Genomic DNA, 14,338 nt, shown 5'->3' with positions numbered 1-14,338 from the left:
TGACCGATGATGATAAATAGAATCCACCTGTGTGTAATCAAGTCTCCGTATAAATGCACCTGCTCTGTGATAGTCTCAGGGTTCTGTTTAAAGTGCAGAGAGCATTATGAAAACCAAGGAACACACCAGGCAGGTCCGAGATACTGTTGTGGAGAAGTTTAAAGCCGGATTTGGATACAAAAAGATTTCTCAAGCTTTAAACATCTCAAGGAGCACTGTGCAAGCCATCATATTGAAATGGAAGGAGCATCAGACCACTGCAAATCTACCAAGACCCGGCCGTCCTTCCAAACTTTCTTCTCAAACAAGGAGAAAACTGATCAGAGATGCAGCCAAGAGGCCCATGATCACTCTGGATGAACTGCAGAGATCTACAGCTGAGGTGGGAGAGTCTGTCCATAGGACAACAATCAGTCGTACACTGCACAAATCTGGCCTTTATGGAAGAGTGGCAAGAAGAAAGCCATTTCTCAAAGATATCCATAAAAAGTCTTGTTTAAAGTTTGCCACAAGCCACCTGGGAGACACACCAAACATGTGGAAGAAGGTGCTCTGGTCAGATGAAACCAAAATTGAACTTTTTGGCCACAATGCAAAACGATATGTTTGGCGTAAAAGCAACACAGCTCATCACCCTGAACACACCATCTCCACTGTCAAACATGGTGGTGGCAGCATCATGGTTTGGGCCTGCTTTTCTTCAGCATTGACAGGGAAGATGGTTAAAATTGACGGGAAGATGGATGCAGCCAAATACAGGAACATTCTGGAAGAAAACCTGTTGGTATCTGCACAAGACCTGAGACTGGGACGGAGATTTATCTTCCAACAGGACAATGATCCAAAACATAAAGCCAAATCTACAATGGAATGGTTCAAAAATAAACGTATCCAGGTGTTAGAATGGCCAAGTCAAAGTCCAGACCTGAATCCAATCGAGAATCTGTGGAAAGAGCTGAAGACTGCTGTTCACAAACACTCTACATCTAACCTCACTGAGCTCGAGCTGTTTTGCAAGGAAGAATGGGCAAGAATATCAGTCTCTCGATGTGCAAAACTGATAGAAACATACCCCAAGCGACTTGCAGCTGTAATTGGAGCAAAAGGTGGCGCTACAAAGTATTAACGCAAGGGGGCCGAATAATATTGCACGCCCCACTTTTCAGTTTTTTATTTGTTAAAAAAGTTTAAATTATCCAATGAATTTTGTTCCATTTCACGATTGTGTCCCACTTGTTGTTGATTCTTGACAAAAAAATAGAAATTTTATATCTTTATGTTTGAAGCCTGAAATGTGGCGAAAGGTTGCAAGGTTCAAGGGGGCCGAATACTTTTGCAAGGCACTGTATGTAGGCTCTAATAAACCACAATTGTTCTCTTGTACTAAAATATGTTGTTTGAAACACATAAAATGTTAAATCAATGGCAATATTTTAGAATATTTAGTCCATATTTTGACCGTTAGTTGGTGCCATGGTTTGCAGGCTTGCAGTGATGACGTCATTGGTATCTTTTGTGTTCAACGATTGGTTATTGCTGCCTAAACTCGCAAAGTAAAATGCCACGATGTGCTGCTTTTGGATGCAATTTCCAGTCAAATGGAAACAAGGGGAGTGAAGTGAGTGGTCAAGGTGGAATTATTATTTTTAGTGAATAAATGTGCATAAGTGGAAGCTTTTCCCCCTTTTTGGTCCCTGTATGCATGTATCCTACCCACCACGCGTTACAACTAGCGGCGTAACATTTTTCCTGGATCCTCAGTCAAGTAAGGGATCCGTCTATTTTCTGGATCCGAAGGTCTCACCGCGTCTGCAATATTGGTTTCGGATCTGTCCATTTTTTTGATTCGTCAGTCCCACAGCGGCTTTTCGGATCAGTCTATTTTGTGGAATCGACGGCCTAATCGCGGCTGCGACATTGCGATGGTATCGGTCTAATTCCTGGATCTTCGCGTGAGTAAAAAACGCGTACTTGGATTACTATTGCTATCTTTTTTGTTGACTATTCTTCGTGGGAGTTTTCCCCAAATCATACTAAATAATTAAAGCACTATGGCACGCTACAGTGATGACAGTGACTCTGACGTGGACCTTACAACAATGTTGGGAGTTCGTCAGGGAACGCGTGTTTGCGTACCGCTGAGCTCCCGAGTGAAGAGTGGTCAAGGTGGAAATATTATCTTTTGTGAATAAATGTGCATAAGTGGAAGCTTCTCCCCTTTTTGGTACTTTTATACACGTATCCTAGCTACCACGCGTTACAATGTACAAGACATGGATTACACAAGGTGTGCGCTTTGGCCTGTACTGTAAGCACACGACAGCTCTTGATGCTAACAATCTACATAATTATATTGGGATAAGTTTGAAAACGCAATATGCTTACCTTGAATATCTGCTAATAAAACCGGACAGCATACACTCTGGCTCCCAACAGGACTCTCTCGCATCACCAGTTTTGCCCAACTTTTGTCTTATCAGGTATTTGCTGCTCGCATTTTTCCCTGAAGCTCGTCTTGTGAACGACCAACAATGCTGTCCCGCTCTTCACTTTTCAGATCTGGTTCAAATAGGAAGGGTAGAACTGACGACATGTTGGGAAAGCTAACGAGTGACACGCTGGAATTTCGGCAACGGGACCAGTGATGTCACGCACTGCGACGTAACAAGAATGGCGACCTATCACTTAAAATAATTTTACAAACTTTATTAAAACAAAAACATTAAGAGGGGTTTTAATATCAAATTATTATCTCATACTAATATTTATGTTTTAAGAATTACTTGTCTTAAAGGGATCCTCTGTTTTTAAGACAAGTAATTCTTAAAGGGATCCTCTGTTTTTAAGACAAGTAATTCTTAAAAGACAAATGTTAGTAAGCAATTGTTGAACACGCTACACATTTGGAAAGATGCCAATTACGTCATCACTGCGAGCCCGCAAACCATGGCGCCAACTAACGGTCAAAATATGGACTAAATATTCTAAAATATTGCCATTGATTTAACATTTTATGTGTTTCCAACAACATATTTTAGTACAAGAGAACAACTGTGGTTTATTAGAGCCTTTTTGTATTTAAGTTAGAGGATCACTTTAAGTCTTTTAAAAATAGGCCCCCTACGGATCGGCCCCGAACCCCGTGTCCAGTCAACTGATAGTCAAGTCTGTGCTAACTCAATTACTTTTTAGCAAAGGCAATTTGTAACTGTAACTATTTACTTTATTAAAGTAAGATTAACAACACTGCCGACGAATGAATAAAATACAACAGCAAAAAGACAAAATGCGATTATCCATCGAGGCACGTGTGTTTGTTCAATCGCTCCACCCTGACGGCTGAGTCTGTCACTCATCACGTGTGCTCTGTACCATGGAGTATTTCTTACAGGGGTTCTTGAGGCAGGCCGGTGCCCAGCTCTTTGGCCAGCCGTACTCCCGCGGCACAGGTTTCTTGACATTGCGCTCCATGAAGTTGAACAGAGGGTTCCACCAGGTTTTGGTGAGGTAGTTGTTTGGGGAACACTGGCACTGCACACACAGATAAAATCTAATTTAAATAAAAAGTCATTGGCTACAATGGATACACGTTGAATTCATTTCAACTGAGAGGGCCTAAAATGTCTTAGGCCATTAATGGCAATGAATTCAAACGCTATATCAATTCATTTTTACTCCATTTTTAGTCAAGATAAATTGCATGAGATTGTGATTAATCAGGTGAGATAAATAACAAATAGCATAAACTACAGTTCATATAGATAACTTTGTGCTCAGAAAAAAATACCATTGTTTAAAAAAAATACAAAAATCCAAGCAGTTACTCACAATGTTACTCTTTTCTCTCATTATTATTTTCACCAAATACATTTTTTACTTGTACTTGAGTACATTTTTTTGGACGACTTACTTTTACTTGAGTAATATTATTTTGAAGTAACGCTACTCTTACTTGAGTAAAATTTTGTGCTACTCTACCCACCTCTGACTGTTTTCCTGTTCAGTATGCATTATCATCACCAACTGGGCATTGTCCTTGTAGATGCTACAGTAAAATAATAATTTGTTTTTGTTTCTTACTACCAAAAATAGTCACTTGCCCTAAACCTTTCTTGAATGACTTATCCATAAACCGTGTGTGATTTTTTTTTTTTTTTAATCAAAACAACTAGAGCAATGATAGAAAAGTGAAACGATTTAAGCCTCACCTCCATATTGAAAAATACATCTATATGAGGGCTGTCGAACGATTAAAATTTTTAATCGAGTTAATTACAGCTTAAAAAAATATTAAATATGATGGTTCACTTACTTATTTTTCCCCCTTCTGTCATTGTTTGCATACTATCCTCATTAAAATATGAAAACCTATAAATTGGGTGGTTTTAGTTTAAGCAGACACTTTTTTTTCATCTGTGTGATTTTAACAACGATCCGATCACATTTGATGATGATTTTATGCAGAAATGTGAGAAATTCCAAAACGGATTCCAATACTTTTTCATACCACTGTATGTTTTTTGAATGAAAATCAATCAGTTACCATAAACTAGTGCTGTCAAACGATTAAAATTTTTAATCAAGTTAATTACAGCTTAAAAATTAATTAATCGTAATTAATCGCAATTAATCGCAATTCAAACCATCTATAAAATATGCCATATTTTTCTGTAAATTATTTTTGGAATGGAAAGACAAGATAAGATGGATATATACATTCAACATACAGTCCATAAGGACTGTATTTGTTTATTATAACAATAAATCAACAAGATGGCATTAACATTATTAACATTCTGTTAAAGCGATCCATGGATAGAAAGACTTGTAGTTCTTAAAAGAAAAAATTTAGTACAATTTATAGAAATTTTATATTAAAACCCCTCTTAATGTTTTAGTTCTAATGAAATTTGTAAAATTTTCGATCGAAAAATAAACTAGTAGCCCGCAATTGTTGATGTCAATAATTACTTACACAGTGCTCATGGATGGCTGAAGCCTTTAAAATCAGTCGCACCCAAGCGCCAGCAGAGGGCGGCAAAACTCCATAAAACACAATTAACAAGTGGTGTTTCACTGTACCGTCATTTAAATCTGTCTGAGCGGGTAATCGTCAAATATTTTAACGTGAGAGAGAAGGACAATGCGGTTATCTTCACTCAGGAATGTGGGCGTTGATTTATGATGATTTATGACCCTACCTTTGACCTTTGATTGACAGGTTGACCTTTTAACCTTTGATTGATGGGTTGACCTTTGACCCCCACCTGTCACCCCCCTCAATTAAGGGATTACCCGATGTTGCCCTTTGACCTGTACCTGTAGGGAAACAAGGAGGGGTTATGGGAAAGTGTGGGTGAGAAGGGACCTGTGTCCAGGCATGTCCGGATGTCTGGTGAAAGCGATGTGCCCTTTGACTCGTACCTGTTGGGAAACAAGGGGGGTTATGGGAAAGTGTGGGTGAGAAGGGGGAACGTGTCCAGGCATGTCCAGGCATGTCTGAACAAAACCCCTAAGAACCATGGGATTTGGGTGGGTGTGGTCTGCGTGTAGGCTAGTTTTGTAGCATTGTTAAGTGAGCATTTTGGTGGGGTCTGCGTGTAGGCTAGTTTTGTAGCAATGCTAAGTGAACATTTTTTCGATGAGTAGCAACGAGGTAAGATCAACCATGATCAACGAGACGTGTGTAAGCATTAGCAGCGGTTCATTTTCAAGCATTTGTGAAACTACAGTTGTTCTATTCAAGTAACTTCCTTCCGTTTACTCCAAAGTACAGCATCTTTCGAGTCTGAAGCTTGCTTGAACATTTCACCACAGATACTGCAGACAGAGCATCGACTTCAGCCCTAGTCAGCTTTTTGCTGCAACTATAGGTTGGTACTCATATATACATTTAGGCAAAACATTATGTATTTCAACCGGGTTTAATTCATTCTATTTCACAAAGTTAGCATGCTCTTTATACTTAAAAGTATCCAAATGAGAGTTAGTGACATACCCGTTTTGTTGCTGAAGAGTCTTTTCTCCCCAACTTCTTCCTTGCGATCCCGCAGGCCGACTGATTCGAAACATGTCTCAATACTCGACGCGAAACTCCGCCCTCTTCGATAGCTCCCGCCTACGGCGCAATGAAGCATAGTGTTCTGGTTATTGTGCAGTAGACCTAACATACAGTTTCAGAGATTTGCGCTGGTGAATGGTCCCGAAGTTTAGGTTTGAGTTTTCTTAACAGACTGTAATATATTTGATATAAATAAATACCAAATGCTCCAAAATACTGTAAATAGTGTTCTTATTCTTCAATCAGTTAATATAAACATCTATGATGTGAAAGATGTTATAGAATGTATAAGGTAATAATGTGTAGAACATGAAAAGCATAACATAAAATGCTGAATATGAAAGAGTACTGCATCTGAAGTGTTAGGTAGATATTATGTCAATGTTAATAGTGGTAATTCTTGGGGTTTGGGGATTTACTTCCAACTACAAAACACATTGTCTCTAAACTCTGTATATTTAGACATTTATGGGAATGTAACTTTTTCGTTGTTAGTAAGTTTATAAAGAGATTAGTGAGCGAGATGACTAAAGTTATACACTACATGAGATACTAATTCATTTACTTTTGGGGAGAAGTCATTTGTAACTGTAACTCATTACTTTTTAAAAGTAAAATTAAAAACACTGGTTACAAGTTAACTTTTGTGTTTAAGAACGGCAACTGCCGTCTTACTATTAAAATGAGCAAACATTAGGACGATTTGCATCTCAGTTTCATGACAAACGTATTAGTTGGAGAGTGTTCCATTTAAAAGACCCCTACCATGACAAAAACAAATGGAAACTAACATCCACTTAGAAACTAAAATTACATGACATAAAATGTTGAATATAAAAGAATGCTGCATCTGAAGCGCTGTATAAACAGCCTGTGTTAATACTTGTAATTCAGGGGGTTTGGATGACTTACTTTAAAACGCATTGTTTATAAACTGTATGCATATTTAAACATTTATGGTAATGTAATTATTTTATTGTTAGTATGTTTTTAAAGAGTTTAGTAAGTGAGATGAATAAGTTTATACACACCATGACTTACCAGCTCATTTACTTTTTTGGCAGAAGTAATTTGTAACTGTAACTCATTACTTTTTAAAGTACGATGAACAACAGTGGTTACAAGTTAACGTTTGTGTTTAAGAACGACAACTACCGTCTTACTATTAAGATGAGCAAACATTAGGATGATGTACAACTCAGTTTCATAGCAAACGTATTAGTTCAAGAGTGTTCCACTTAAAAGACCCCTACCATGACAAAAACAAATGGAAACTAATATTCACTTAGAAATTAAAATTACGTGACATAAAATGTTGAAAATTCAGGGGGTTTGGAAGACTTACTTACTTTAACACTGTCTCTAAACTCTGTATATTTAGACATTTATGGGAATGTAACTTTTTCGTTGTTAGTAAGTTTATAAAGAGATTAGTGAGCGAGATGACTAAAGTTATACACTACATGAGATACTAATTCATTTACTTTTGGGGAGAAGTCATTTGTAACTGTAACTCATTACTTTTTAAAAGTAAAATTAAAAAACTGGTTACAAGTTAACTTTTGTGTTTAAGAACGGCAACTGCCGTCTTACTATTAAAATGAGCAAACATTAGGACGATTTGCATCTCAGTTTCGTTAAAATTGTATTAGTGGTAGAGTGTTCTATTTAAAACATCAACTATCACACCAAAAAACAAAATATCGTCTTCTATGTTCAGGGGAGAAAAAAAAAAAAAAAAAAAAAAAAAGTAACTTTTAGATTTATAGGTCATTGAGATTACAACATCCGCATGTTACTAACATAGATTTCTTACAATATAAAAAAGTAGATGGATATAAGTTAAACAAACTTAATTTTGAATATTAATTGAGTACTTTAATATTATTATAAAAATAAATAACATTATTTCAACAATATATATTGTTCAAAAAACATTATTTGAAAGCACATTATGCTTGGTTGAGATGGAGTCTTTTTGGGCTTGTTAGGGGATAGAGAGGAGCCACAAACGTGTTGATTTTTATGATAGGGATTAGAGAGGGGGGCACACACAGCCCCCAGATGGTTTTCTCAAACATCCCTGTTTCCAGTTGAAGGTAACGGTACACAAAAACGTACATCAATAATAACAGATTAAGGATTTACTTCAAAACGCAATGTTTATAAACTTTATGCTTAATTAAACATTTATGGTAATGTAATTATTTTATTGTTAGTATGTTTTTAAAGAGTTTAGTAAGCAAGATGAATAAATTATACAGTACATGAGTTACTAACTCATTTACTTTTGGGGAGAAGTCATTTGCAACTGTAACTCATTATTTTTTTAAAGTAAGATTAACAAAGCTGGTTACAAGTTAACTTTATGTGTTTAAGAACGACAACTGCCTTCTTACCATTAAAATGAGCAAACAATAGGTTGGTGTACAACTCAGTTTCATTACAAACATATTAGTTCAAGAGTGTACAATTTAATAAACCGAGTACCATAACAAAAAACAAATAGGAACTAATGTTCACAAAATTACACAACATAGAATATTGAACATAAACAATGCTACATCTGAAGAGTTATATGTTGGTATATTTTTAAAGAATTTAGTAAGCGCAATGAATAAGTTTAAACAGTATCCAGACCAAATGGACAGCCAGCTGAGTTCTACTAGCCATCTCCACCCCACTGCTAGTACCTGCAAACACCTACAACGCGATAAAACATACATCTGAAAGTGTCAATTTCAACAAGGGGACAAGGAGAGGTTAAAGGTAGGGGCAAAAAAGCAGGCTTCAAAGCCCCAGACAGTTATGTATTTAAAAATATCTGCAATGATACGATTATCTCGTTATTTCAAAAGATTTCCTGAACATTACTTTAGTACAGTACGCATTTGTTTTGTGCATATATTCATTCATTTCACATTACTTTAGTACAGTACGCATTTGTTTTGTGCATATATTCATTCCTTTCACATCCTGAAGAAATACAGAAATACTGATACAGTTGGTGTACCTTCTCTTACAAAACAAAATCATCTTGTAATTGCATAATAAGTGCTGTTTTGCAAACGTTTTCACTTAAAAAGTGCAACAAGCAACAACTACGGTACCTCGAAAAGCATACTGTACATATCTGAACAATGATGAGGGAATATGTTGGACCATTTTTAACCATCTGTCCTTTTGTATTCCAAAAGCTACCACTATGTACATACACTTATCTCATACCTGAGTCAATCCAAGTGAACCAAATAAATATTCAAAACAGTATATGTAGCGTTACCAAGTTTGATAAAAAAAACATTCAAATAAGAGTTAGGTAGTTACATACCGGCGTTGTCAATGGCCATACGTGTACACAGTTTGAAGATGAGTCACCTTTCTCATTGGTACGATTTATTCAAAAATAATTCTAAAAACACTTTAGCCATAAAACTATTCATTTAACTTTCTGCTCATAATACAATTCAATGTAATTGAGGTGGCACTGTCATGACTGAATGTCTGACTGTCATGCAACATTGTGTAAGGTTTGCTTGTTCCTCCTCCTTCCTGTGTGGGGTTTACGACGGGTACTCAAGTTTCCTCCCACATTCCAAAAGCATGCATGTTAGGAGTACTTAACGCATCAAATTGGTCACATAATTTTTGGGGCTATCCGGAAATTAGTCTGGTAACCCTTCCATTTTGGAAGGATCTTTGTGTTTGAGGCATGCTCGTAAAGCCTCCTATTTTTACCCATTACATACTTTCCTGAAGACTTAAACATTGGCATTATTTTTTTTCTTCCTCAAAACCCCTGTTTTTTTTTTTTTTAATAAGAGCAACTTTATGTATCTTTTAATAAATTATAATAAAATGTATCCACACCATTTAGCAGTCTAAATTCGTCTTTTGAAAACCTCAGCTGTACACTCGCTGATGTCAGGCTTGTACAGAGTATTGTTTTCTTACACGCACAATTTATAAACCTGAATTACTTTTTTGCATGACCACAATAAGTAGGTAAACTGTACAGTTAATTGAATGATACATACTTTAAAAATGACCTGAAGAACCTTTATCAACATGGATTTTTCTTTAGAAACTCGGTAGCTAGGTTCCTGAAGGCATAAAAGATGTACTTTTCTCCAACAAAAGCTTTTGTTTTTTTAGTTCGAGTAATTACAGATATTTTTAATATGTCATAAAAACACGAAATACGACAATAAATACAACCAAGTCACTTTCGTGTTATGTAAGAATTTCAGTCCCAGTACTTGTATTTATTTATTTTTTTGTATGGTGTACATTTAAAGAGAATCACCTGAAAATATGTCTATTATACGGTAGCAGCTTTCTGTGATAATGTCATACCTGAAGTCAAATTATAGCCCAAATATTTCACGCCTGATATATTACATTGTTTCTTTTTTTTTTTATTTTTTTTATTTAATTATTTCAATGATTAATTATTTTTAATTAGGTGGCTGAGTGGTTAGCACGTCTGCTTCACAGTTCTGAGATCAAGGGTACAATCTCAGAGCTCCGGCCATCCTGTGTGGAGTTTGCATGTTAGCCCCGTGCCTACGTGGGTTTTTCTCCGGGGACTCCGATTTCCCCCCACATTCCAAAAACACGCGTGGTAGGCTGATGGAACACTCTAAATTGTCCATAGGTATGAGTGTATACGTGAATGGTTGTACGGGTCATTGTGGCCTGCGATTGGCTGGCAACCGATTCAGGCTGTACGCCACCTACTGTCCGTAGTAAGCCAGGATAGGCTCCAGCATAACCGCGACCCTTGTGAGGATAAGCAGCATTGAAAAGGAATGAATGTATTTTTAATTATTTTCATGATTAATTATTTTATGAACTTATTTTAAATCATTAATTTTTATTTAAAAAATGTTTAATGACTCATTATATTAATATTTTAAATGATCAATTAATTTGTATTTCTATTTATTTATTCTATGATTATTTCAATTATTTTAATGATTTGTTTTAATTATTTTAAAAATTATTTCTATTAAATTGTGATTTAAAATTTCATTTTCGGATTCCTTATTTCAGCAGGTGGAACGAGCTGTAAGGTCTGAGTTACGTCGACGTCTGTTTGCCAGAAGTGGGTAGGGTAGCCAAAAATTTTACTCAAGTAAAAGTAGCGGTACTTCAAAATATTATTACTCAGGTAAAAGTAGTCGTCCAAAAAAATAAATAAATAAAATATACTCAAGTACAAGTAAAAAAGAATTTTATTTACCGGGCAAATACTGTAAATAAATTGGTCTTTCCAACCATCTCAGATTGTGTTATGCGCACCTATATCTTAATACATATTCTAAATGACCACAAATCTGCTGCATTATATACATGGGTTAAATATTAATATGTCATTGGTTCTCTATTGAGGTATCATCCAGGCATCCTCCACTTTATCAGCTGTGAGATTTTGGTGGCATGCCCTGAGAGCCCTAACTAAGTCTTTAACGCAGACTTCGGATCCACGATTCTTGCGCCATTCCTTCAGCAGCTCTCTGGCAGTCTCGTCCAAATCGTTCGGATGTCTCGTTGAGACGGAATCCAGTTTAGTTTCGGTCAGACCCAGCTGTCGTCCTAATCTACGCCAGTTACGACCCAAGTTTTCAGCAATCACATTTGCGGCAATGTCCAGCTTGGCTAAAAGGGAATAGGAAGAGAAAAAGGGGAAAATACTTTATTCATTCAATTTGTGGTTTATAGTCCTGCGCGGCTTATTTCTGGATTTTTACAGGCCATTGAGCTGCAAGTGTTTTAGTGTAGTAGTATGTGGACACCACATTCCGAAAATTATGGTAATTTGTAGGTATTGAGATTGTCAATTCAACGTTTCTTTGGCATTTTTAATTCCATCAGTTACAAAATTGATCTAAACAGGCTTTTTATTTTTTCCCTAACGTATTCTTTTTTAACATAGTCAAACCTTTTTGGTTACTTTGCATTTTATCAATGTAATATTTAGTAATTTTTCATTTCATTTTGCATGTTCATTTCTAAAATTTTGCATTTATGTGTTAAAAATTTGTTTGTTTTACTTCTTTTTTTTTCTCATTTGAAATAAATCTTTTTCTATTTTGTGTTTAGTCTTTATCAAAAAAGGGGGAAAAAATCTGTACAATGCAAAACAAATTACAGGTAGTCCCCCGGATTACGAACGAGAATTACCGCAGAAATCGGAATTAACCCTTTAGGTGCCCCTAAATACCCCCTAAACCTCAAAATAACTATCCCAAAACATGTATTATACGTCGTAATAATAAAATTAAAGAAAAATAAAATAGGATACTGTACCTGCCATCATTGTTGGGGGATGGTATAAAAAGGTACACTGACGGCTTGTTCACAAGTGGGGACACAAGAGTTCTTGATTCGCTGATGTTTACGGTAGTTTTTTCTTTTCAACCACAGACACACCATAGAACACGTTGACCTGCTAGTGAAGAAACAGGTAAGTCGATGTGACTTATGAATCTTATTTAGAGCTTGGTCGAGCTGCTTATGCTACACCATTGCTTGCTGCATCGCACTCTACATCCTTAGTAGAATACAGAAAACGACCTGATTGGGTGTGCGCTCACTAGAATTACATTTATAAATTTCACCATTTTAATTCAACTTGTAAACAAATTATTATTAGCCATTGGGGATCCAACGATACAGTTAAGTCACGGTTCGGTATGAATTTTGATACAAGGTACACAACATAAAAAATACAAGTGTTATTTCTTTTCAATTATTTTGCTAACAAGCAAAAATAACAACACCATCATATAAACAATGTCATCATATAAACATGCATTATAGCGCATAATATTTATGTACTTACTTCTTACTGATCTGAAGAAATTTTGTATAAAAGTGCTGAGGACAATCTTTACTCTTTGTAAAGTGAGGCAGGGCACAATGTTGATTGCTACTGTTCTCTTAGCAGGTATGTTTACCACATGAGCAAAACATCTTATTTGTGGTCCCAGTCCATCTGTGTTACGTACTGAATTAACAATATTTGCAGCATTGTCTATAGTCACCGGTATGGATTGATTTGGCCTACTTAATTCCATTCAGTCATGGCGTTTTTTTTGTTTTGTTTTTTTTAATTCATCACAGTAGTATATGGACTATGTGTCCCATGATCACTCTGGGGTCACACAGCCAATGGCATGGGACTTGGGGGGATCTAACGAAGCACATCTAGGTTGCTATTTGATATCTAGTGTGTGCGCGCGAGTGTTGTTAGGCATGAAAAATAGTTAACAAACGCCACAGAAGTCGGGTCTGCTCATTACTGCACTACATCATTTGACAATCGACTCTCATAAACAGGACAAATTTGAAGTACAGTGCTTTTAATTTGCCACTCATTGTTCATCATGTAACCGTGAGTTAGAGCTCTGTGTCCTAGGATGTTAAGCTGTCTGTTGTCAAAGCGAGGTTATTCGTAGCAGCCAAGTCGGCAACAATATATTGGCGGGGTTCGTTGTCATTATCCTTAAAGACAGTCTTTTAGACTTAAAAAAAAAAGTCTTTTTAAATATGAACGAGTGGGGATAACATATCAGCTCACCCTAAAGTTTCTGTCTTTCCTCACATGCAATGATTCTCGTGCGCCACAGCTCCCACCTTACAGACAGTTAGAGGGAGGCTGCTGGCGGCAGAGTTTGTTTTTTCAAGGTGTAGCTGCGCCGGACATTTTTGCGGGAGAGACGACAAATATAAATTCGGAAAACTACATTTTGGGAGCGTTTCATTTGGATTGAATAATTTTGCGTATCGATTCGAAGACGGGCGTATCGAACGGTTCAATAGAAAACCGAGTATTGTTGCATCCTTATTAACCATGTGTGTCTCATTTTTTTGGGGTGTTTCATGTCTTTTAGGTGTGTGGCTGGTTCAATTCTCTTAGGCATCATTTAAAGAATTAAAGAAATCTACATAATCTTCTATTAAAAGTCTTAAAAAGGATAATCAGGTTCAATTGATATATGCTCATCTTGTTCCAATACCATTTCAATGTTTATTTGGTCCACAATGTTTTGTAATTCGGGCGGAATATCAGGTTAGAAAGAAAAGAAAAGAAAAGAAAAACAAAAAAAATCACAAACGTAACAGATTCTGAATCAGACAGAATTTCAGGAAAAGAAAGCAAACCTCGAATCAGACATATTAATATATGTGAAAACGTACTTCGTGTTCTTCGATGGTGGCAATCATTGGTCTCCCAGGATCTCTTGCAAATATAATAATGATAATAATACA

At 36.3% G+C, this 14,338-nt stretch overlaps 2 protein-coding genes across 2 annotated transcripts in view; both read right to left on the bottom strand.

Annotated features, from left to right (window-relative positions):
- Window positions 1–3,021: 3,021 nt before the first annotated feature.
- Window positions 3,022–14,338, bottom strand: part of sgms2a (sphingomyelin synthase 2a) — a 55,586-nt gene continuing 44,269 nt past the window's right edge. Inside the window, exon 6 of the mRNA XM_057844031.1 lies at window positions 3,022–3,531. Within this exon, the coding sequence (XP_057700014.1) occupies window positions 3,349–3,531 (183 nt within the window). The 3' untranslated portion in view covers window positions 3,022–3,348. The remainder of the gene's footprint in view (window positions 3,532–14,338) is intronic.
- Window positions 11,267–12,504, bottom strand: LOC130920665 (FAS-associated death domain protein-like). The gene is made up of 2 exons (XM_057844032.1): window positions 12,374–12,504; window positions 11,267–11,722 (listed from the first exon to the last, which is right to left on the bottom strand). Exons 1-2 carry the CDS (start codon window positions 12,381–12,383, stop codon window positions 11,448–11,450), a joined length of 285 nt encoding a protein of 94 aa, XP_057700015.1. The 5' UTR covers window positions 12,384–12,504; the 3' UTR covers window positions 11,267–11,447.

This window comes from Corythoichthys intestinalis, chromosome 8 (assembly GCF_030265065.1).
Source record: "Corythoichthys intestinalis isolate RoL2023-P3 chromosome 8, ASM3026506v1, whole genome shotgun sequence".
NCBI classification, from domain to species: Eukaryota; Metazoa; Chordata; class Actinopteri; order Syngnathiformes; family Syngnathidae; genus Corythoichthys; species Corythoichthys intestinalis.
The sequence above is the reverse complement of the archived record's forward strand: the minus strand, read 5'-3'. Positions and strand labels throughout refer to the sequence as shown.